This window comes from Arachis hypogaea, chromosome 14, assembly GCF_003086295.3.
Source record: "Arachis hypogaea cultivar Tifrunner chromosome 14, arahy.Tifrunner.gnm2.J5K5, whole genome shotgun sequence".
NCBI lineage: Eukaryota > Viridiplantae > Streptophyta > Magnoliopsida > Fabales > Fabaceae > Arachis > Arachis hypogaea.
This window is the reverse complement of record NC_092049.1, coordinates 1,627,874-1,654,868: the sequence shown is the minus strand read 5'-3', so window position 1 is coordinate 1,654,868 and position 26,995 is coordinate 1,627,874. Positions and strand designations below refer to the sequence as shown.

The 26,995-nt window shown below is 35.8% G+C and overlaps 1 protein-coding gene across 1 annotated transcript; it reads right to left on the bottom strand.

Annotated features, from left to right (window-relative positions):
• LOC112740883 (uncharacterized) lies at window positions 1–26,763 on the bottom strand. The gene is made up of 29 exons (XM_072215317.1): window positions 26,475–26,763; window positions 26,288–26,383; window positions 26,009–26,190; window positions 25,602–25,863; window positions 25,445–25,512; window positions 25,126–25,195; window positions 24,687–25,052; window positions 17,710–17,789; window positions 17,530–17,581; window positions 17,157–17,310; window positions 16,920–17,007; window positions 14,174–14,276; window positions 13,997–14,084; window positions 10,667–10,764; window positions 10,410–10,463; window positions 10,139–10,236; window positions 10,032–10,101; window positions 7,636–7,884; window positions 6,986–7,081; window positions 6,813–6,907; window positions 6,642–6,705; window positions 6,462–6,537; window positions 6,279–6,352; window positions 5,481–5,729; window positions 5,311–5,384; window positions 4,673–4,779; window positions 4,121–4,239; window positions 2,596–2,673; window positions 1–543 (listed from the first exon to the last, which is right to left on the bottom strand). Exons 1-29 carry the CDS (start codon window positions 26,670–26,672, stop codon window positions 346–348), a joined length of 3,606 nt encoding a protein of 1,201 aa, XP_072071418.1. The 5' UTR covers window positions 26,673–26,763; the 3' UTR covers window positions 1–345.
• Between the last annotated feature and the right edge of the window lie 232 nt (window positions 26,764–26,995).

Here is a 26,995-nt window from a genome sequence, read left to right as displayed (position 1 = left end):
TTATGGTCCAACTTTGTAATGGATCTCCTTTTATATCATCAAAGAATCAAGTTTTCATAAATGGGAGAGACAAAAAACTAAAGAAAGCCTCACGTTATTAAGGTCAGAACATGTAAATATTTACATAAGTTAGGTATATGGATACAACTTATCACAAATAATGAAAAGACGAAAACACGACCCTCGTGTTTGCAATGTAGCAATTGCTCAGTATTGGTACACCCACTCGCCGTTCATAAGCAATCTTGGGGAAGATCATTCGCCAATATCTTGCTTTGCTCTGAGGCACTACATTTTCACACCCCAAAATAGATGGTATTCCCAAAACTGTCATTCAAGAAAACATCACAAGCTGCCCTCCAATTCCTCAAACCTTTGGGCGATTGCATCCTTCTGTTTCCCTTTGTAGACTTGTGTCAATGATTGTATTGCATTGCATATCATCACTTTCTTTCTGTCTGTAATGATTTTATCTTGAACATCAAGCTCACCCTCAACCGATGAGCACAGTCCCTTGAACCAATCTTCAAGGATCAATGCTTTCTAAAATAATATAAAATTAACTCATGGTAAATTTTCATCAGACATCAATGATTATTTGAAAGCGTAATAATACTATTATCTGCATCTATTTCAGACAACCAGATGAGTGATAGAAATCATACATCTATACCTCAAGTTGGACCATATAACTTAATCCGTCAAGATTGTTACACATGTAGATTACCAATAACTGACGTAAAACTTCCTAAACGTGGCAATTTGTCATTTGAGTTAAAAACTATAGTAGAAAAGATTAACTATTTTTTACAGTCCGCTTCAATGATTATTACCACTTTCATGACTACGTCTCCCATAGTTTTGTTCAGCAAAGAAATGGGGGTTTATGCTCTCTTTCTTTAAACGAATCTAAAGCAATCCCTTGAGATGGGGGGTTATAGGCTTCTGCCAAACTGCAGTTGTCCTGCAAGAACAGCAATTTCAGACTAAATAGATATATTATCCCTTCCCTGTTTAAACATTGTTGGGATCACCTACACAATGATTGTACCCCAGTGTGTGTTTGTGTTTGGCTGGGTGTTCTCTTTCTCCTGTCATAAATCAGACGCAATGGTGGTTTGCGAACTGATCAGTAAAATGTCAGACAAGATGTGTTTCAACACTGACAATACTTTTGGATGGTTTCTCTTCTTTGATTGGTTTCTGTGCCTCTGATTCCGGCCAGTTTTAGTTCTATCTTGGTTTTTATTATTATTTTGTGTAATTTGATTGTTGCTCTGCCCCTCCTTTTGGGATTTCTTTCATTCACAACCAAAGTACCTGGGCAGTGATATTGAACTGGACATGATGACTGATGCGGTGTGACCTACCTATAGTTAAGTGAGATTGGATTGGATTGGCTATGAATGTAACTGGTATCCACATCAATCCTCATGACTCATCTGCACTGCAACAGAAATTGCAAAAGATGAGTTGCTGCCATTGTGACAAACACAACACTCCACAACAACCATGCTGAGCTTATAAGGTCTCTCCTTGAAATTAATACATGCTTCCTCATAGCTCCTACTTCGAAGTTCACTTTTGTGTAGGACTTAGAATGGGATGTGATGTTGCATCCCATTGCATCAAATCAAGTTTTCCAACAGAAGAACAGGTGAGAAGGTAAATCCCATCTGCAGGCCCCATCATTATTTTCATCAATACAGATAAATAGCCAACCAGCAGAAGCCTTAATGATGCTTTCTCCTTTTCAATAAATCTGAGAAACCGTCCTTGTAATGCATGACATTATATATCACTTGTGGGGCAAGTAAGACCCAGGAAATATCAGTTACTACCTAGGTTCATTCCAACATGTTCAAGTGTCAACATAGTAATTAGGGTTTTTATCTTTTTCTTAAGAACATGGTTTCAGACATATGCTTCTCTTTTTACTCTTTCAACAAGACATTAGTTTCCTAGAATAGCAATCACAGGTGTAACAACTTTTTTTTCATGTTAGTTGATGGAGAACCATGTGTCAAAAATAGCAAATAACTTTGCTGTTTCAACATTAAAACACGTTCCTAGGAAAAATTTCAGCAGGAAAACACAAATTAAACACCTACAATATAGAACCACAACACACAGCAAAAAGCTGTCTCACTAGAATTAGAAGACATCATTGTGTCCTATAAATAAAATTTTCCAACAAAGCTGTCTCACTGAACTAAGCTACATGAATCAGAAGAGGTCTGCCTCCTATAATAAATCATGTCCAGCTTCAAATAATTGCAAACTAAACCTCTTGCAAAAAGACAGCAAACAAAATTTTATTTGTGTTTTCAAGTCTATTGTAGTTAATGTGCTTGATGTATCATGTATCAAGTACCATATTCTTGTAGTAATTTTAGTTTTCAAGCGTTATTCTTAATTTCAATTTAGTGTATATGCAACTAATTTTCACTTTCATACAATTTTGTCTCTACATTGCATTTTAAAAAAATCAAAAAGAAAAAAGAAAGTACACTGTAACAATTAACATATTATCAATATATAGTTTTTGTAAATGATATCAACTAATAGAAACATTAATCACAATAAAATACTTACCTGAACTAAAAAATCTTTCAACTGATCATCATCCGTGCTTGATGTAAAGCTTAGAACATGTAACATTGTCAAGGTAAGCTGCAAGAGCAAATTGAGGAATTCACTTACTCCAACAACATGGAAAAAACATAACAGAACAATGTTGTCATTCCATTAATAAACCACTGAAAAAAAAGGATAAGAATACCTAGTCGGCAGTTTTAAGCAAGGTTCTGTAAATCGAACTGAATATTGAACCATTCAAGTTATTGGTTTAGAGGTTTAGAGGTTTGACCAATTTAACCAGGGTACAACCGTATTATCCGGACTATAATAAAACAATATATTTGTATATTCAATTATATATATTAGGTTATAAATAACGATACAAATTTAAGATAATAAGTTACTAAAATAATGAAAACCTTTTAAATGTAATTCAAACTATTGATTTGACAATTTGTTAGAACTCAAATAGCACTGTTGATATATTTTTAAGTACATCTAATATATATTTTGGTAGAGGTCTCATGTATATTTGAGTAAATAGTTTTTGATCCATCAAAAATAAAACAAACAAAAATATAGCTTTTGATTGGTTTTGGTCGGTGTTCATGATTGTTTTTTCTTTTCTTGAGTTGATTTTTTATAGTTGTTTTAAAAGAGAAAGGAAAGTAATATTGATAAAAGGGCATATGTCCAAGAGGACATGAACCACAAGACATTAGAAAACCCTAACTCTTTTTAGCAACATAACCTTGGAGCATCATCCGCCACTTCTCTACTTGGTTACTTGCTTTATTCTACTTCCTCTGCTATGCCAGGATTCTCTATGATTCAACATCCTTCCCTTGAACATTGTTTTTGGACGCAAACTGCCAAACCAGATAGTTTCTGGGTAAGCGGTTCCCAGTTTTTGGCCCTTTTTTTTTTTTTAGCTCTAGTTCTGGTGTATGATTTGGACAGTTTTGATTACTGTCCAAACCAGACTGGTCACAGGTTCCCCTCAAAAACTGGTTTGACCTGCCGGTTCAGTATGGTTTTCAAAACATTGGTTCTAACTGCCTTGCTAGATGGGATAGGACAGCGGCGACAACTGTGATAACCAAATATAGAATGGCTATTCTGCTATCTCAATCATAATTTAGAATTCTATTAATACCATGAGTTTAAATTTGTATATAAAGCACAACTCTGTGGTTGCTATCTCATAATCATAATTCTGCATATTCAGAACTCTACTAATACCATGAATTTTTATTTAAATTTTAACCATTAAATAGTACTTTTCTATTTTAAATTCAAGATATATGCCAAAATTAATTCCATTTTCCTCCCAAAAGTAAATGCCACGAAAAATGTCAAAAACAAAGATTGTAACTCAAATTATCTCATTCCAGAGTTATAGCAGAAGCCCTGTAAATGTGAAAAACAAACTAGTGAAGAAACAGCTACACCTAGACATTTGATGCACAACCACCATAGTGTAAATTAAACCATTAAAAATATTTAAATCCACATGGAGCTGATGGATATGAAGTAGGACCTGTTTTTGTAATGAAACCCTATATTTGAAATTTGATGGCCCTGAAATTTGGTCCTGACCTATGTTCTCCATTACATCCTCCACACATTGCACAATATCCGAGAAGGATGGGCCATAATCTGGTAAACATGAAAGAATGAGTTATTTTCAACTCATGACTTCAAGTTGAAAATTGTCTGAATAAAGGGCCTGATTAAAAACAGGTTGAAATTAGGCTTTGTGTATGTATATTCACCGTCAAAATTGACAAGACTTAAAAACAAAATAAATTGCAGATATTGTATGTATTTTTTCTTTCATCAAAATTTTAGAATTTCATACATAGCACATTAAATATATAATTCAGGGTCATCCATTTTAGAATTTTAATGGAACAATTTTGATTTAACAATGAATACATTATCTTAGGAAAATTAGCGTAAGATAATAATTACATTTTATTACTTAATATTTAAGAAGTGTCTAACAGTCTATGATGTAACCTTTCTTACTTTCGGTCAAAAACATTAGTGTAGACAATTAATGGAAATCGATGATAAGAAAACATTATACCATGCACTGACGCAGGCACAGCCAATGCAGCTGCAGCTTGTATTCTGATCTTATAATTTGATGACTCGCGTAATAATTGCAGAAGAACACCATAGACATCGGAAGCCCTACAAACAAACAAAAAATTATAATTTTCCACTATATTTCCGTAACAGATATATCACAGACGAATTATATATTCACAAGGAGGGCATACAGAAAACAATACTTTTGTTGTATTTCACAAGGTTGCATAATTCTATAGCTACATACATGAAATCAACTGTTATAGTTACATATCTGAAACCAGGGTTTGCAGAATAACTAGGTCAAATTTACTCAATCCATACACCCACATTCTTTAGTAAATAGTAACTAATAAAATATATTCATATAAAAAAAATTATTGTAGTAATTTATTTGTAGTAAAGACTTCATCATCCATGCAATGGTGTTATTGACTTTGGAAATCTTGGTTAAACCTTCAGAGTATATTACATCAGGAAAGTTAAACATTGTGATGGAAAGGTGAGAATACACCTGTGTCTTTGTTTTGATCTATCAAAACTTTAAAGTGTGCATTCAAATTGACCATTACATGTAATATCATATGCATATCAACAAAATTTTAAGAGGCAAATATGATGCCGCGTCTTTACCAGTCCATATCTTGCAAACTTAAGGTCTCGTTCAGGAATAGATTGCCTAGAGCATGGCAAACGTTCCACTGGACCTGTCACACAGATACTCGAAGTTAGGAAAAAGATAACACACATTGCTGACAACAAATAAAACTTACTATCAAATTGTGACAATGTAATTATTGTACCTTAACATTCCCCGTAATAACACAAGAAATGAGTGCCTTAACTATCCTTTCCAATCTGCAATAATTTTCATGATAATCCAATTGGTAATGGTTCGAATTAGACCTTTGACACTTGATGAGATTCTGACTGCAAGAATATCCTTCAGTCCTTGGGCCTAGATGGTCCATTGACATGTCTTGAAATCTTGATGTTGAACATTTAAAGATTCTTGAAATATATCCAAGAGCCCTAACAGCGTTAGATTTTACCTAGTATTGAGAAAAAGAAGGAATTGATAAAAAAACAAAGAATGATTGGACAACTGCATCTAATGGTGTCCATTATGAACATAGAATTAAAGAAGTATTTAACAATATCTATATTATATCTTAGAATATCTCACATCATATCTAATTTAACATAGATTAAGATTCTAGTATTATTAAATAGGGTTTGGTATATTTCTTTTTCTATCAAACCCTATCGCATTTCATTGGACAACTGTATATAATTGCGTCTGTTAGAATTGAAGTATTCAACAATATAATATATCTTAGAATATCACACATCATGTCTTTATTTAACTGGGATCAAGATTCAAGTATTATCAAATAGGTTTTGGTGCATTTCTCCCTATCGCATTTGATTATATCAACGTATTTGTAGCCTCTCTCATCTCTTTCTCTCCTATATAAAACCCCCAGTCTCAGCCGTATCATATAATCCATTGTGCAAAATGGTAAAAAAAACCACACTTTATCACAAATTCATCACCGAAGAAGAATGGAAATCGACATACAGAAAATAAATCAACCCACCTTGTCTCCATCCTCAGTAAGATGCAAAGCACATTCACTTAATGATACAATCAATTTGGGGTTAGAATTTGAACCTGCATCAAAGATTAAAATAAAAGAAAGCAAGGAGCAATGTAAATAGATTACCAAAAAGAAGACACCAAATGGTTGAATATTCAATCACACAAGCAAAATTAAACTCACCCATATGTTCCAAGCTAACTGTGTGACGAATAGCGTCACAAATATTTGCCAAAGCCCACGAAGCTGTAATCCTCACCTAATTTAAAAAAATAGAAAATAAAAAAAAAGGGGGGAAAAACTGAGTTCCTACTTAGATAATTAAACTTGGTACAACAATGTAAGTAGTTAGGCCAATCTTACTGAGATTAGGGTATGACAAGTGTTAATCTCAACAGCATGGATAAACCTGTCAAGTACCTCTGCACTACAGAGACCATACAAACTTTTTAGCTAATCTAAGGAATTGAATATGAAATATTAAGAACTAAGATATCATAAGATTAGTACTACTTCTACGAGTTTCAGTACAACCTCTGACAAACTTGAGGAAAACATGAAACAACACCAATAGCTCGACAGGCAGCAGACCTCACCGATGGAACATCATCATTTATAGCAGCATTGATCTACAAAATGTTTAAAAGAGAGACGTCAACTCATAACAAAAAAAGAAATTAAATATGGCGTTGAGTGTAATAACTTACTAAAGAAGACAAAATGAAGCCTTGCTTCTCCATAGTGAATGAGATGAACACCGAAGAAGTCATCCCCGCAAAACATGTAATGGATGCAGCTCTCACCTTTCAAGTGGAAGAAACAAAAGACAATAAATATGGAGAATGCTAGCAATAGCACAAGCTCTTGCTACTGAGATCGACACTGAGCTTACCCATGGTGTATGCTTTGTAATCCTAGCTTTAGTTATGAATTATAATGCCTCATAACTTGGGGATAGTGTCAAAAATCATGTGATGCATTTACTGAACATTAAGTACCAATCTTATTTCCAAACTTTATCACATCCTTGCATGACATGACATCAATCTTACCTACAAATTAGTAATACTATTATGCCTAGCCCATTTTTTAGATTTTTGCCTTGCTGGTTAACCAAAAGCTTACAACCCAAAGTATCTAATTCGGTACTTCCTTTGCCTTTTCTCTCTACACATTCAGTTTCTTGTCGCGTATAAAGTTGGATATCCTAGTCATAGCATTTAGTATTCCTATTGATTTAAGCAAGCCTATATTCCAAAATCTTAAATGAATCATACTCCTATGTACTAACTTTCAAATCTAAACCCTAAACAGTATATCCATCTGAAAAAATAATTTTTGAAATAAATATTATTACCAGTGAAGAAGAATGGCATAAGATACAAGGCATATGTTTCTCGATAGCCTCACACCATTCATGAATCCCACATTCAGATGCCTCAGAATTTACTACATCATCTTTGCCTTCTGATTCATACAATGGAGCAGATGACACTTTCTTCCCCCTTATGAAATCAGACGCAAATGGAATATCCGCCAACTTATCATCCGAAAGATCTTCTGTTCCTTGAAATCCAGATAACGCACGAAGACACTCATCCAAAACCTTAAAAGTTATAAAAGATTTATGGATACCCAATATTGATGGTAGTTATCATAGCACTAAAGCAAAATCAGCTATAGTATACCATGGCCAGTAAGAAACATATCTGTAATAGAAGTATCCTATCAAGAAATTTTAAAAGCATTTATATCATGTAAAGAACTCATGCCACACCAAACAAAGAGATGCTTTTAACAACAACTAAGACATGTTCTAGTAGGAAGGGTCCCACTGCATGAATCAATGTTATTGTTACTATAAAAAATTATCATAACATGTAAATCTTTTCAGTTTCACCTATAGTGTTCCTAGGTTACCCTCTACCATTGAACTACCCTTCATCTAATACACTCTCCTTGTTTAGGACAAGGAGATTTTCTTCTTAGAAACTAGAATATCACATAATATTACTATTGTAGAGTAATAAATACACTCTCAATTTGCCCCACTCATAACACACATCAGGGAAGATAGCCTTGTGTGGCCTCCTACAACTAGTCATTGGTATTAATCATGTTGAGCATAGTTGTCCATATAAAATATTTGACTTTAGAGGGAGCTTTGGACTTCCAAATGGGTTTATCAAGATGGAAATAACTTATGTTGGAGGAATGAGTAAGAAATTGGAAGAAGGATTTACAACTAAAATTACCAAAGGAGTCGAGATCATATCCTTTTGTCAGGATTAGAAGTTAAAGGAAAACCATCAAAGGGACCTAATACAATCAAAAGCTCAAAAGGTTCTCTATCATTAAGGTTATGAAAAGTGGAAGTTCCAATAGAAAGTGGAGCCATGTGAAACGTAAAAGGACTGAATAGGAGAATCATGTTCGGAAGAATAGATGACAATGACATGGAAAGGCTAGTTTTTAAGAGGTATCTCCTATCCAAGGGTTTGAAAGTAAGGTAACCTTGAGAAATGAATTTCCAAGGGCTAGAAGGAGTAGCGCAAGTAACGGCATTAGCATCCCACCCATTCCTGTCCATACTATATTTACTTATGATAACTTGATGCCAAAGACATTGAGATTCTAATGGAAATACCAGAGCCATTATGCCACCCAAAAAAAAAATGTTCTTACTTCTTAGACACAATAAGCCAAGACCTAAGCCTCCATTTTTAGGACAACAACAAACTTCTCAATTCGCCAAGTGGACCCTCTTCGAACCCAAAGTGCCATACCAAAGTACGTCCCTCAATCTTTACAGCCATGTTCGCCACTCCCACTGGAATACAGAACAACAATAAGTAAAGAGCAATACTTGAGAGGTAAGACTGATAGAGAGTGATGTGACCACCTAAAGAGAAGTAGGCTCTTTCCGAATTGCCAACCGTTAGAAACCTTCTCTATAACAGGACCCCAAAAAGAGATATATTTACGATTTGCACCCATCAAAACACCTAGATAAACAAGAGGACACTCCAAAATGGGGCATCCAACCAAAGACGCTAAATCAGAAGGTCCTGAGGAGTTCTATTAATCCCAGCTATAACATTTTTGAGCATATTGATCTTTAAACCACAAGCACACTCAAAATTGAAAAATAGAGAGAACATTTAAAACGCTCGCCCTATCAATTTCCAGGAACAAGATGGTGCCATCAGCAAATTGTAAATGGATCTCTACTTGGACTGAGTTCCACCCATACCTGGTGAATTGCCAAGTTATGAACGGACTCATAGCATGCAGTCATGCATTCATGCACTTTATTTATTTATCCTAAAATCTCATAATTATTATATCAATAGATTAGTGACTCCAAGCTTTCTACCATACCATAAACATTTGTGTGGAATTGAAATAGTCTTTTATTAAAGAAATCACTTCTCTCAAATGGAAAACAAAGTAGATGCTCAATTCATACAGAACTTATTTGAAATTAAATTTTTCCCAACTAGGTGAACCTGGTTACTTGGATCAGACAATGCAATAGTATCCTAAAAACAATACCATAATGAACAAAAGAACTACATAATTTGGTAAACATGAACACAAATAAACAACAGAATTCCTTGTCTACAGCACATAAACATTTTAATTTATATTTTTGGTTACTGAACTATAAGACAAACAGAAAGGAACTAAAGGATGAGTCACTGAAGGATTTAAGAAGAATAAAGGCAAAATGAGTAACAGAAAATTTGCCACCTTAATAGCAGCTGCAAGAACTTTTTCACTAACGAATGCAGTAGGAGAACCACCATGTTCACTTGACTTCCTTGAAGATATTTCAGGGTATCCAAAACTAAGGAAACCAGACAATTGCAGAAACTCGTTCCCAACATGCAGTGACTATGTTGGGGTAATTGTGGCAAACAGCCTTCAGTGCCTGCAGAAGATCATACTGAATCAGCTACCATGATATGTCAACTTATTCTTGAAATATCAATAATGAAACACATCAACTAATTAACTATTGGTTTGAACTTTCCACTCAGCTCTTAGTGTAACTGTGTAACTAATCATGACAAATAGCAAGTGACCAAATTAGATTGAAGAATAAAGCATATTACAGTTCGCATTTACAAGCTTAATCATCAAATTTGCAGCACTGTGTGCACCATCTAATTTCAGCAGCCACTCCCAGAATAAACCATCATTAAAGATAACAGTTACATTATTTTTGAAACAACATAAATTTGTCCAAAGTATGTAAGAGTACAAGAATGGAAGAGAATAGGCACACAGGTCAGACAAACTTTGACAACTACGTGCACCATCATACCTCCTTACAACCAAATCAGCAGTATATGTCGAAAATGTATATTAGCTAACAAGATTACCTGAAGTGCCTCAAGGCAAATGGTTGGGCAGCTCCATTGCAATGAATACTCAAATAACATAACGAGAACACCTGACTTCTTTTCATTTTTAATATAACCTGAACAATGGCCAACAATTATTTACTTTAAGTCAAACCAATAAATATCAACAGCCTGACAACAATTATCAGTCAACACAACCAATAATATTTTGTAGCTAAACATGTGCTCCAAAGATAAAGTTTATCGAATTAGAATGCTACTAGTATCTAGCACTAAGAAGTGGTACTGCAGATATTGTCACTAGTGAACATGAAGAAAAACAAATCACATGAGGAAAACTTAAGGAACATGCTTATATCTTGTCATGAGAGCATGTACTTGAAATGTAGACACAATAGTAGTTGATTAACACTCTGTCATAGGTATGCAAAAAAATCAAGACTACAATTCTAAGTTCTAACACTCTCCTCAAGCTGAAGCACAAAGATAATAAGCATTAAGCTTGTTTGATGTAATGGGAATTTATAAAAATAATGTTCTGAAATAATGCCACATATAATCATTGAGTAGGAAGTTTACATGTACCAACCCCACCGGTAGCACCCCAGTGGGTTGTTGAATCTGCACTATCCAGTCTGTCACACACATCAAGCAAAAGAATGTATGTCTGCATCTATTTCTTCTTTTTTCTGTCCATTCTCCAATTATCTATTGACCAATAAATGGTTCATTTCTTCTGTGTCTCTGACTGTCTCTGTTTCCCCTTTATTTCCCATTTTTGTTTTTAAATTTCAGTAATGCTCTGTACCTTTCTTATCTAATTCTATTTCTGTTCGCTTCACTTATAGTTTTCAGCTCTGCTCTCTGAGGAGATTCAGTTCCAATTCACTCACCATTCAATTTAGTTCTTCATTAATCATTTCTATTTTACTTCTCCATTTTGTGTTTGTTTCTCTTTAATTTTTTCATTTCTATTATTCTATCCTTGAATCTTTTTAACTTGGCTTTCAGTTCTCCATCAAGATCGTAATGTCAAACCTATACCTCCAGCTAGAAAACAATCTGTTGAGGCTCCACCAGTCAGGTGATCATAAAAAGGGTCAAAGGGAAGAGGCATGTTAACCATCATGATTGCTACCTTTTCCCTTTAGAAAGTAAGAGACGGATGCATTCCAAATTTGAAAAACTTAAAGTTGTTTCTAGTCATTTAGCTAGGAGATGGATTAAGGCAACAAGCACCAACAAAGCCTTATCCCATTAAGCAGGGTCGTTGTTAGGGATATGGTTTTTATGAGGTGCTCAATGTCTCATTTCAAGAAGTATGGGATACTTGATGTTGTATTTAAGAGTGGTTCTTTCGTTTCCTTAAGTAACAATGGTATTAGAGTCAGGTTGTCGGAGGCATGGAAAGGACTATCTATAGGCTGGATAAAGGTAAATTCTAATAGCCAATAACCAGGTGGCTACCCTAGGTCAGTATCGATAGAATGAAGCCACCGTGGACGTCGGCTCCCCAATTATGGTGTACTGTAAGGCACTTTGGTATTATGGGGTGCACAAAGTCCCACATCGAAAAGTATGAAATGCTTGATTTTGTAGGAGCAATTCTTCCCCCTTAATAGCTTGCTTTTAAATTGTGATTCTCCACTTTCCTTAGGTACTTAACAGTTGGTTGCATGATCAAATAATGCCATTGTGCCTATCATGTATTATGTTTGCAATAAGGTCACTTATGTTTAAATCTCTCTTTCGGCCACCACATTAAGAGTATTTTTAGGTCTTCCTTTGCCCCTAACCACTATTCATTTATCCATATGATCAACCTTCCTGACCAAATGTTCTGCTAATTTTTGCCCTATATGTCCAAATTACCTAAAGATGAAATTCTATCATCTTTTCAACAATGGGCATCACTTCAACCTTGTCTCTCATGTCCTTATTCCTTATTTTGTCCATTCACGTTTAATCATTCATCTATCTAAGCATTCTCATCTTAGTCACACTAACCTTATGTTCATGTTCACCATTTGCAGCCCAACATTCTGTTCCATACAGTATAGTTGGTCTAATGATAGTATAATAAAACTTACTCTTAAGTTTTAAAGGTATTTTTTTCGTTACATATAAATCTTGAAGCACTACATCTGACCTCGCTTGAATCCTATAGTTTACATCATCTTCTATTTCTCCATTGTCTTGTATAACACAACCAAGATACTAAAATCTCTTGATCTGTGATATGATATTTTCTCCAATTTCCTCTTCAATTTTAAAGTTCCCTCTTACCGGGCTGAACTTACATTCCATATACTCCGTCTTAATAGGACTTGAGCATAAACCATATATTTACCAAAGCTTGTCTCTACAGTTCTAACTTCCCATTGAATATTCCCTCGATTCTCCCATAAGAACAATGTCATCAAAGCATGACCATGGTATAGATTCCTAGATATGTTCAATAAGCACCTCCAAGTATGGACTTAGAGATGACCTTTTGTGTAATCCTACACCAATGGAAAATTCCTCTGCTACACCACCTAGGGTTCTCATACAAGTTGTATCCTTATCTTACATGTCCTTAATTGTACAAATATATGTCATTTTTACTCCCTTCTCCAAAATTTTCAATAAGACTTCTCTTGGTTCCCTATCATATACCTTTTTCCAACTCAATGAAGACCATAAACAATTCCTTCTTGTTGCCCTTACTCCTTTGTAATTTCCATAATTTTGTATGTCCTCCAATATCTTCATTCAATTAACATCTTAGGCTTTAAAATCTCATTAAAAAGCTTGGTTGACCAACAGATGTCTTTCCCTCCTAACTCTTTCCAAACATCAATCGATATATTGTCCGAACCCATTGATCTACAATTCTACATCTGGTTTTAAGAGATTCTGAAATCGCAAACTTATTTCTATAAATTACAAAGGCATTTGGGATCTTGAAGAAGCTCCTCATGGAATCAAGAGTGAACCCTACATTTTAAGAGAATGCGAATTGACTTCTTGCACTTTCCAGAATATGCAAATTAACCATTCTTTTAATTTTTCTACAATTTGTTAATGAAAATAGCACACATTCGAGAAAAAATAACCAGTTGTGCATTTAGGAACATTCAGGGTAATTGATTTGGAAATGACCTGGAGTGCAAGAGAGCATACACTTATTTGATTAACATGCACATTAACAAAAATGCACAATGTTGATTTGCACCTTTGTAAAATGCAGAAGAACAAATGTGCATAACTTAGAATTCAAGGTGAAGCGCCTTTCTCCTTTCATTTTATATAACATTAAGCATTAAAGCAAATTACTTTTGATATCAAAGAACTATCTAGATCTACCTGAAGAAACCTCCTCATAAAGCATCTTCCGCACTTCAGTTGATGGTGAGGAACATAGAGCTAGAGTCAAGCAACCAACAGCAGCAGCCTACTATTACATTTGAGAGTTATATATAGATGTTACTGCACCAGAGGGAAGAAGAGAAGTATGAACAATCACTCAAAGGAAAAACTAACCAATAGACTACTCTGGTCACTTTTAAATTGAAATCCCTCTCTTATCCTTGTTCTAACAGATGTCACAACAGTAGCCAACAAATTTGGTGGCATTCTTGAATATCTGAAAAAGCAACAAACTTAGTTCAATACCAATTTTTCATGAAGAGCAATGGATAAGAAATAGAAAATCTTGGCTCAACAGCAAAAGAAGCCTTCAGACCAGATCCACAGTATCATGAGTAGGCACCACATGTTTTTCATACACCATATGGATGTTCAGAATCTCATCTACGTGTATAAACATGTAATATTGGCAAAAAAAAATAAATTTCTTCAAAGAATATCATCTAATATCAAATGCTATATCTATGGCATAATTAACACCCATGACATTTTCCAAGTATGCAGGTTACACAAGGCTATGTTCCCTAATATGTGTGTTACTTTTGCAATGTCTTGGGGCTGATATTTTATAGAATATTTTGTTTGGTATTTTGGTGAGTGTTGGGTGTTCCTTACAACCGTAGATTAGTTTTTCTGGAAGACAATCTCTGTGGCAATGTGCACTATACACCATTGTTCAAATATTTGGTTCGACTGCAATTAATGCACCTACGATGATGGATTTTTAGACAAGCAAGTTTTATGGGATACAATTTGTAGTTTAACCTCTATTTGGTGTAAGGCCCAAGGTCTTCTTTAGAAGACCGTCCTTTAAGACCTGAGAGATTGAAAAGGTATGCTTTAATAATATCCTTGTTCTTTCCTTGTTTCTCTTAACTACACCTATGTTACGTAGTCAATCCCATGCCTAGATAAAGAAGAGGGTTGTGTTAGACCCTTGACAATCAACATAAAAGTTTGTCGAAGCTTCATGACATGGACCAAACACGATAGTGCGCTAAGGCCAGTCATTGCCTAGAAGCAACGCGCTGTATGGTTCGAGTATAATGTCAAATGAATAATGGCCGCTGCATCAATGCCTCGGTGTAGTGCAAAATGTGCAAGGATTCCCATGTTTTTGTCAACAGATGAGAATAAACAAGCTAGTTCACAAAGGTAAAGGAAAGGTAAAGATAAAGGTAAATGTAAAGATAAAGGCAACAGAATGTTGCAGTTTGAGAAATGGAATGTATGCACGCTTATAGGAAAATCTATGACAAGGAGAATGATTAACATAATGTGCCTACAAGAAACAAAGTCGGTGGGGACAAAGGCAGAGGAGGTGGATACTTCCTAGTTTAAACTTTGGTATACAGGAAAGATGAACAATAGAAATGGAGTAAGTATTATCGTGGATAAACAGTGCAGGAAGGGTGTGGTAGATGTTAAGAGAGTGAGCGGTCAAATCATTGCAATAAAACTTGTGGTGGAAGGAGAGACCTTTTATGTGATTTGCACCTATGCACCACAAGTGGGTTTGGAAGAAACACCATAAGACAAGTTTTTGGGAGGACCTAGAAAGTTGAATTCAAGACATACTGTTGAGAGATGAGATTTTGTTGGATAGAGACTTAAATAAACATGTTGGAAAAGATGTGAATGGATACAAAGAAATCCATTGTTTGGGGGGGGGGGGGGGGGGGGGTCATGGTTTTAGGGTTGTCGAAGATATCTCTAAGTCCATATCTTTCCGCATTAGCTTTAGGAGTGCTTACTAAACATATTGAAGTACGCGTACCATGGTGCATGCTTTTCACAAATAGCATCGTCCCTATGGGAGAATCAAGATAAGATTTAAATCAGAAACTAGATTTTTGGAGGGAAGCCTTAGAGGTGAATGGTTTGCCCACAAGCCATAGTAAAATGAAATATATGAAATGTAAATTCGACACAAGGAGGGGAAACACAAGTGAAAATTGGAAAAAGCACCGTATCATAAGTAGAGAGATTTATGTGAACCATAGAATTCAAGTGGAGTTATGTGACAAAACATTACCTTTATACTTCAAAGTAAATTTTATCTCACTACCATTATACCAGCTATGTTATATAGAACAAAACGGGAAAGGATGAGCATTAGCATAAGCATAAGCTTAGTGCTCAGAGATGAGAAAGCTTATATGGATTTGCGGCCAAACATGTATGGACAGAATAAAGGACAAATATAGAAGAGAAAGTTGAAAAGCATCTATTCTTAAAAAGATCGTAGAATTTCATCATAGATAGTTTGGATATGTGGAGAAAAGATAGGCAGTACATCCAATTAGAAGGGTGGATTCAGATGAAAGATAGACAAGTAGCAAAAAGTAGAAGATTTAAAAAGACCATACACAACAGGGTCAAAAGAAATCTATGGATAAACGGTCTTATTGTAAATATGATATATGATAAGGCATAATGGTATCCTTTGAAATATTATTCATCTCTTCTTTTATATAAAACCATTGCACGCATCTCCCCCCCCCCCCCCCAACAAAAAAGCAAAAAAAAAATCTTTTTTCATGTCCAACTATTTCTACAGTACCCCTCTGATTTTAACAAGGTAACTATGCAAATATAGATTAAAACAACTGACTTGACAAAATTCTTATTTGGCCTCCCACTTTCATCATCCTATTTCAGTTTTTCAACCCCAATGCATTTTAAATGCGACCAAAGAATATGACTAACTCCAAAATAACAGTATCAAACACCACGAAAAGCAAGAAACAAAATTGAAAGATTATCCCATTACAAATAAAACCAAAAACAGAAGGGAAACTTAAGATTGCAACTTCAACTGAAAAGTCCAAATAAATTGTATTGGAACAGAGGAACATACGGTGTAGATAATATCACAAGCCGAAGAATCTTGAACAACAAAGCCAGCAGTTTACCATGGGCCTCTTGCTGTATTGAGAACAGAATACCTACAAAATATAAATAAGGACACAAGTATAAATAGCTAAGAAAAAGTTATTCATGGAAAAGTAAAGAGCAAAAAAATCAGCACAACACAAAAAAAAAAAAAATTAAAACACCGCCTAAGTCAGTTAAATTTCTCAATTTATGTCGGTACCTCTATGAAGTTCCAGTAAAATCTGCCCAAGGGAACTTGAAAGAGCTGTAAAAGATCCAAATTTGCTAGAATCCTTATATTCTGCTACTTGCAAGAAGATGGAAGAAAGACCATCCAGCATGGCCACTAGTGTGGATGCAGATGCCATTCGCACCTACATAACATTGACAACCTTCTCTAAGCTGGTAATAACTATAACAAGAACAATAATATCATAGAAGAAGTCTAAAACCTAAACGTATTATAGCAGAAAAATGCCAGAAAACTTCGATATTGAAAATTGTGTTGGGCTAAAACTAACAGATGAGATGAATGCATATCAAAAGTATATGCAGCTACACTCAGATATAATTATATAAAATAGAGCTATTACCTTCAAACATGGATCAAATAACAAGCATGTCATTAAAGTTGCATCACGCTTCCTATGAATATGAAAAACTAAAAATTTAGTATTTTGAATATTGAAAAAAAAAAAAAAGCAAAGTCAAATAGAGAGAAAAATATAATGGAAGTTCAATTTAAGAAAGGAAGGAGAATCCTTTGGTCATACCTTGGTTGTAGCACATCACTAGTTGGTAAAAGCAGGGACCATTGCATAGAGAAAGATTTAGAATCCGCTTGACAAAGGTCCTTACAAACAATACCAAATTGTAATCCATAATTTAGCACACCAAAATAGTAATAAGGCTTAATTACTCTCTCGGTCCTTATAGTTTAAAAGTTCGTAATTAAGTCCCTATGTTAGATAAAATTTTTCAATTAGATCCTCTCAAATTATCTTTTGTTAGAAAATACAAAATATTTTTGGAATAGTCGTTTTTGCGTTTGATGTAGGATGAATTATGGAATATTCTAAAAGCAAATATTATAAGATTATTGCATTTTTCTAAAAAATAACTAGTAAAGATCAAATTACAAATTTTTATCTAATATAGGAACCTAATTACAAACTTTTAAACTATAAGGACCTAATTAAAATTTTAGTAAAGCTATAGATACTAATAGAATAATTGAACCCAATAATAATAGTAATAGTAATAATAATAATAAATGTGACTCGTTACAAAAAATAAATTGAAAAGGGGGGGAAATAGAAAGTCAATAATTGCCCGTCATTGGTTCTAGAGGAAATATGTTCAAGATCTATCCCACTTATGTGTTCTTGAGGCAAGAAAGGGGCAAAGTGAATAAAAAAAAGAAACATGTAGGTTTGATATGACAAATCTTATTCCCTCTCTCTCTCTTGTGCATATTAAAACATTAATTGTATTACAAGTCCTAAGTTGATCAAAGATACGGCCTCTATGATCCTTCTCTATGGAGAAATGCTCACATCTTTAGTTAACTCTTGGGTCGAGTTAGACACACTCATTCTAATATGATATCAAAGTCTATCCAAACCAATGTTAGTTGGGTCACCCCGAAATGTCCAATCCTGCAAACTTCACACTCTAGAAGTCTGGTCCTAGGTCTGAGAGTTTATTACAAGCCCCATGTCAATCAAAGATATAGCCTTTTTTGTTTCTGTAAGTGTAAGCCAACTCTCTCCTCTTGAGCTAGATTTTGAGGTTGAGTTCAGACCATTCAATTCTAATATAGTATCAAAGTTGATGAATCCAATGTAGTTGGGTCACCCGCAAATGTCTAGTCCTGCAAACTTCACACTCCAAATATCCAATCCTAGGCGTAAGGGGTTTTACTACAAGTCTAATGTCGAACAAAGATATGGCTTCTGGTCTTTATAAGTGTGACCCAACCCTCACCTCTTGGGCTAGTTTTTTATGGTTGAATTAAACCCAATCAATTCTAATGAAATTAAACAGAAGCAATTACTTTTCATGCCCCATCTTGTATTATTCTTTCTTCATTTTAATGATATTTTTCTTTTATCTTTTCCACACACCTGCACTCATCGTGCAGTTTGGTTCCATTTAAACAAAAGCAAGATTTTACCACCTCTTCAATAAGATGAGTTCATAATATAAAATAATTATAACATTAACATGGTTTGACAACCATTCAAACTTTTTTTACTTCAAATAGCAATCTCTAGCAACACAAACTTATCAGTTCATTAAGGAAAGAAGAAATATATAGTACTTTTCATTTTTACGACAACAAATAAATAGAATTTCACCCAAAGCAATTCGGATATAAAATTTCTACATCTTATGCTACTAAAAAAGATTGCTTTCTGAAACTAATGCTGCAGAAAGCAAGTTTAAAGAAAAATTCAAAAGAATCCAAATTTGAGGAATTGGCTTCATAGTGAGTTTGGACTAGTTTGTTTCGGGATAATAATAGGTTATTTATCTATCACTCAAGTTTCGAATATAATGAAAGTTCCAACAAAGATTATCCCAAAATTCAATGATATATCTCCCCTTTGTTTCCTAGCCATTATGGATAATGGGCCCAAAATACTTACAATAGTACGAAAATAGGTCAAACATTGGTTCTATGTTCAACAAAGCTATCGTATTATGAATTCTGTTAAATCAAGTACTTACCACTAGACCAAAAAAATATTTTTAGTTAGGGTGCAACTCATTTTACTTAAACTCACTTGGCCATTACCAAGTGTCATGGTCTGATTTGACATCAACCATATATCGGCCTTGCCAAGGTAGGATCCTAGCCTATTGCCAACAATCCCTCCACCCTGAAACATGTCAAAGTCATGCTATCCAAGAATCAAGCCTCCAACCCAATCTAAATCCAACCTAATCCGGGTCTTGCCAAAGGTAGAATGTTAGCCTCCAACCTACATCCCTCTCCCCTAATACCTGCATGCGATACTTGGGCATTACCTGATAACCAAACTCATGGCGTTGATTCTAATACCACTTATAGGAGCCAAAAAGCTATTAGTTAGGGCACAACTTTTTCTACTTAAATTAGTTGGCTATTACCAAGTGCCAAGCTATAATTCAACTCTAACCTTGCGGCCTTGTCATGGCAGGGTGCTAGCCCATTGCCAACGAAATCTTTGCATTCTCTTTTACCAATTCTACGATTTGTCGGATAGGAATAGGCATATGGTCATTTTTCAGTGTAAAGCAACGTTAGAAGAATTACCAAATATTTCAAGTGATTTGAAAGTTGAATTTCATTCATAGTTTCTTATCTAGCTAGCTTTTTCTTCCCTTTTGTGGTCCATTTGTGCCCCTACTTGCAAATTTCTATCTTCTCAATAGAACTCCTCTTTTATCCTACACAACTTTTCTCCCTTTTTCTAGCAAAGCTTTGAATTTGAAAATTGGGCAAAATAAACTTCAGATCTTCACTCTTAATTATTGAAGTTCTAATAAATTTACCTTAGAAAGTTGAGTAGGAAAAAAAGATGGAATTTACAAGCATCATCCTTCAAGATTTAGGTTTTCATATAATAACTTTTTATTCTTATTGTCGCGGAGGTTGCATCACAATAGTTTTGAAATTTACCTGTGTTGAATATTAGATTAGATCTGTTTTGATATAGTTTCCATCTTTAGATATCTGATTCTGATTGGATCTCCTAGTATTAAGGGATCTGATTCTATCTCCTAGTATTAAGGGATCTGATTCTATCATATCTCCTAGTATTAAGGGATTTTATTTCTGTACCTATGTATATATATATTGACACTGAGAGATGATTCTCTTAAGTGAATTCATCCAAAACACAATCCTTGTCTCACTCCATTCGTTTATTTCAAGTTGGTATCAGAGCAGGTTCCGACCCGGCTCTGGTTTCTATTTGTTTTTCTTCTTTTCCGGCTGCAATCTCTCAGCCGTGTTCCCTTTTCCCACCAGCTGACACTATCAGTTGTGTCTCTTCGTCAGAAACTGTTTTTTTTTCGGCCAAAACCTTGTCAAACATCAGACCCACTCCGAAGCAACCCCAGAATCAGAACCGGAAAGCCAAGTTCGGCCTGTCCCCAAAATTTCTCCGCTGCCCAGGCTTTTTCCGGCCCTCGTTTCCCTTTTGCAGGTGTTTTCCGGCCGTTTCTGAGTGTCTGCATCATGTCTTCCGCCGCACAACCACAAGGGATATTTGTCTCTGGCAATGATTATCATGAGTTTCTCAAGTACCAAGCTTCAAAGCAGGCATCTACTCCCATTGCTTCGGTGGCCCACTCTGGTAATTCTGTTGCTTGTATCTCTCATTCCTCTTCTCTTGGACCATGGGTCCTTGACTCAGGTGCTTCTGATCACATTTCTGGTACTTCTTCTGTCCTCTCTAAACTTGAACACCCTGCATTTCTTCCTTCTATCACTTTGGCTGATGGTTCTAAAATTGGTGCTAAGGGAATAGGTCAAGCAACTCCTCTTCCTACATTACCTTTGAAATCTGTTCTTTACATGCCCAATTGTCCTTTCAATTTGATTTCTATTAGCCAACTTACTCGTTCTCTCAATTGTTCTGTTACCTTTTTTGCTGACTCCGTCATTGTGCAGGATCGAGGGACGGGACAGACGATTGGTACAGGATGTGAGTCTCAAGGACTATATCGGCTTGCCTTACCCACTACTAGTGTGTCTTCTGTTGCTACTGTTGAGTCTCCGGACGTGGTCCATTGTCGCCTGGGACATCCTAGCCTCTCGAAGTTACAAGCTATGGTCCCGAGTTTATCTCGTCTTACTACCTTAGAGTGTCAAACTTGTCATTTAGGTAAACATGTTCGTAGTTCTTTTTCAAGTCGTGTCAATACACGGGCTGCGTCTCCTTTTTCTATTATTCATTCTGATGTATGGGGACCTAGTCGGGTTACTTCTCATTCTGGTTTTCGTTATTTTGTCACCTTCATTGATGACTTTTCTCGTTGCACTTGGCTATATTTAATGAAGGACAGATCTGAATTATTTGTACATTTCAAGTCTTTCTGTTCTGAAATTCAAAACCAATTCAAAACTTCAATTAAAATTTTACGAAGTGATAATGCTCGTGAGTATTTTTCAGCACCCTTTTCGTCTTACTTGTCCTCCCAAGGCATTCTACATCAGTCATCTTGTCCTCATACCCCTCAACAGAATGGTGTGGCTGAGCGTAAACATCGTCACTTGATTGAAACTGCTCGCACTCTTCTTCTCCATACTCATGTTCCCCTTAAATTTTGGGGTGAGGCTGTTCTGACTGCATGTTATTTAATTAATCGTATGCCTTCTTCTGTTTTGCAAAATCAAGTTCCTCATTCCATTTTATTTCCTCATGAGCACATTTTTTCTCTTCCACTACGAGTCTTTGGTTGTACTTGTTTCATCCATGATCTTACCCCAGGCAAAGACAAGTTAACTGCTCGCTCTATCAAATGTGTTTTCTTAGGGTACACTCGATTTCAAAAGGGTTATCGTTGCTATTCTCCAGCTCTTAATCGTTTCTTCGTGTCTGCCGATGTCACTTTTCTTGAGAATACCCCTTTTTTCTCTGCACCCGACATCACTTCACCTTCCATTACGGAGGTGCTTCCTGTTCCTTACTTAGATGGGCCTCCTATTCCCACAAAGCCTCTCCAAGTTTATCATCGCCGCCCACGGCCTGCAGTCCAAGATAACTCATCTCCTGAACCCGTGGTTGAACCGTCCTTGGATCCTTCTTCCGGAGTTAGCAGTAGTCCTCCTATTGCTCTCAGACAAGGTACTCGTTCCACCCGTAATCCTAATCCTATTTATAATTTTCTTAGTTACCATCGTTTATCATCTTCGCACTATGCTTTTACCTCCTCCTTGTCTTCTGTTTCTGTACCCAAAACAACAGCAGAAGCTCTTTCACATCCAGGGTGGCGCCAGGCTATGATTGAGGAGATGTCTGCCTTACATTCTACTGGTACTTGGGATCTTGTTCCATTGCCACCGGGCAAATCTACTGTGGGTTGTCGTTGGATCTATACTATTAAGGTCGGCTCGGATGGAACCATTGATCGATTAAAGGCCCGCCTTGTGGCTAAGGGCTACACTCAAATCTTTGGTTTGGACTATGGTGATACCTTCTCTCCTGTTGCGAAGATGGCATCTGTTCGTCTTTTTCTTTCTATGGCTGCCATTCGCCATTGGCCTCTTCATCAACTTGATATTAAAAATGCTTTCTTACATGGTGATCTCGAGGAGGAAGTATACATGGAGCAACCTCCCGGGTTTGTTGCTCAGGGGGAGTCTTCCGGCTTAGTATGTCATTTACGCCGATCTTTATATGGCTTGAAACAATCCCCTCGAGCTTGGTTTGGTCGCTTTAGTGCTGTTATTTCTAAATTTGGCATGCTTCAGAGTGAAGCAGATCATTCAGTTTTCTTCCGTCATTCTTCCTCCATGACCTCCATATATCTGGTTGTTTATGTGGATGATATTGTCATTACTGGAGATGATCATGAGGGAATCACTCAGTTAAAACAGCACTTGTTTGATCACTTTCAGACTAAGGATATGGGGAAGTTAAAATATTTCCTAGGAATTGAAGTGGCACAATCTAATGCTGGGATCTGTATCTCACAAAGAAAATATGCTCTGGATATTCTTGAAGAAACTAGAATGTTGGATTCTAGACCTGTAGATACACCAATGGATCCCAACACAAAACTTAGTCCAAATCAAGGAGAACCTCTTGCAGATCCTGGTAGATATCGCAGATTAATTGGCCGATTGAATTATCTGACAGTCACTCGGCCAGATATTTCATTTGCCACAAGTATCCTAAGTCAGTTTCTTGACTCCCCATGCGATAGTCATTGGACGCCGCTGTTAGAGTCCTTAGATATATCAAAGGTGCTCCAGGAAAAGGTTTGTTGTATGAAGATAAAGGACATAACCAGATTGTTGGGTATACTGATGCAGATTGGGCAGGATCTCCATCTGATAGACGTTCTACATCTGGTTATTGTGTTTTTATTGGTGGAAACTTGATATCTTGGAAGAGTAAGAAGCAAAATGTTGTAGCAAGATCTAGTGCGGAAGCTGAATATAGAGCTATGGCACTTGCCACATGTGAACTTATATGGTTGAAGCAATTAGTTAAGGAACTTAAGTTTTGTGAGCCGAGTAAGATGGAACTGGTGTGCGATAATCAAGCTGCCTTACATATTGCTTCCAACCCTGTGTTTCATGAACGGACCAAGCACATAGAGATTGATTGCCATTTCATAAGGGAGAAGTTGCAAAGTGGGGAAATAGTAACAGCCTTTGTCAACTCCAACGATCAACTTGCAGATATTTTCACCAAAGCTCTCCGGGGTCCTCGGATACAATACATATGTAACAAGCTTGGTGCATATGATTTATATGCTCCAGCTTGAGAGGGAGTGTTGAATATTAGATTAGATCTGTTTTGATATAGTTTCCATCTTTAGATATCTGATTCTGATTGGATCTCCTAGTATTAAGGGATCTGATTCTATCTCCTAGTATTAAGGGATCTGATTCTATCATATCTCCTAGTATTAAGGGATTTTATTTCTGTACCTATGTATATATATATTGACACTGAGAGATGATTCTCTTAAGTGAATTCATCCAAAACACAATCCTTGTCTCACTCCATTCGTTTATTTCAAGTACCTGTATACAAATGAGGGCAGCCACTCTAACCCTTGAGTTCAGTGTTCCACCGCTCTCTTTTGCTGATCCATCGCCATCACTAAAATCTGAATCTGAAGATGTAAAATTAACAGCAGAAGATTCACTATCTGACATATTTTGAGAATCCCAAGCTCTACTCAGCTTCATTTTTGAACACTCTCGCTTGCGCAAGTGTGGAGGCCTATAGGCAGTACGATTCGACCTGTTCACTTGTTCCCAGCTTGCCCGTGGACTCTCTGCATTACATTCCTTCTCCCCGCGACCAATAAGAACCGGTGTACTTGGTGTTAGACCACAAAGTCCATATGTTAAGAACATTTGCAGAACAGCAGCAAAAACCGACACCTAGAAAAAGAATCCATATAACACATTAATTTGTACTTCATAGTTTATATCAAAATAAAATGTCTTGACTTACATGATCAGAAACAGAGCATTTAGAATCAGTGAGGATCAAATGAAGACAGCTTAGAAAAGATTCATAAAACCTGCAAATAAGATACATCAACTTGTAAGAAATAACAAGCTGCCTAAGCATTATTATCTGCCAGTTTCATCACTGCCTCTGTCAATCACACCCACATGCACACACATGCAAAGGCTGACTTTTTTTTAAAACTGAAAGCAACTCTACCAACGTAAAAAAAAAAATGAAAAACACAAGAAAAACACAAAAACAAAGCTATGAAGCTTCTACATATCATACTTCGTAAAAGTCTTCTCAGCAAATGGGTTACCTGGACATCACATTATCTTCCACAAATGAACTTTTTTGTGCCAAGAAATCCATTGTTTTCCTCACCACCTATGTCAAAATAGATCATTCATAATATTTTGCTTGAATTAATAACTTTAAACAAAAATAGAAAGAAAGACTAAAGTAATATTGCATACCTTAATCATAGATCTCCACATATCAACTGAGAAGGATGAACCAGCTCGTGAGATTGCTTTGCTGAGCATCCCAAAAGCAACAGTCTGCAATTCACAGGAACTGCTTTCTATGGATAATCTCATATCAACCTTGTCTTTGCTCATTGAATGAGGTATCAACCAAAATGCAGCTTGATAGCTAGCAATAGTGTCAAGTAGAAATTTAACCAGTAATGTATCTTCAGACTGCAACCATCTTCTTTGCGACGAAGTAATAATGCATCTGGCAAGGAGCAGATAAAAGCATTACCTTAAACTCTCTAGGCAATATCGCATTAAGAATATGCTTGATTAGTAGTAAAAATTGAGGTAGAAATTTTCATAGATGAGCTCAATGTGTCAATTCTCTTTTGACAGCATGAAAGAACCTGAAAGCCTGCAAACATTCAATAGCAGAGATTATTCCCGCGCTACTGCGAATTCTGTTTGACTCATCGTCTATGGCAACTTTTCCAGGGAAGAGATCCAGCATCTTACTGAAAGCATTAACAACACCGGTGAAAGATGAGGGATTCACATCGAAGGAGACACCACGACATATATCATGGATCTGTAAAATCAAAATATACGAGCAAGATCACTTTCGCTTCAAGAAACATTCGCCTGTAAAGTTAAATCAATCAAGAATAACGAAGAAAAAGTGATACCAAACGTGATGTCTGGGTATAAATATGAGTACATTCTTCTTGGTTTAAGGAGCTGGCGGAAACTAGTTCCATCAGAAACAAAATGTCCGACAAAACCTAGAGAGAGAGATTCGAAAGAAAATATCAGGATCAGATGTAGAGCGAATAAGAAGAGAAGGAAGGAGTGAAGGAGTGAGAAGAATAGGACCTCGTGAGAGGGAAGTTCAGGGAGCGCGGATAGCAAAGTGTACGATTGGGAGAAGATGAGGTTACGGAGCAAATCGGGTGTGGAAGAGGAAGAAGGAGGGGCCGTTAGCGTTTCATCCCTCAGCGTCAAGAACGCAGTCCTCCACAACCTGACCGGCGGCGTTGGAGCTTCCGCTGCATTTGACGCCGTTTCCGCCATCAAAAGCAGTGAGTGTAGACTGTAGAGCGAGAGATCACTCAACAGTGACCACTGCACGGTGCTTTCCAATTTGGATAGATTTTGGAGTGGTTTTGCAAAGTTTTTATTTTTTAAAAATAGGATATGAAAATTAGTTTTTAAAAAATATTTTGTATAAGTTATATTATTTATGTTTAATAAATTAAATTAAAAATAATTTTTAATAAATATAAATAATAATTATTATATTTAGTAAAATAATTTTAAAATTTAAATACTATAATGTAAGAGTAATATTTAAAATTAATTATTGAATAAAGTTTTATTCCATTTTTTAATTTTGA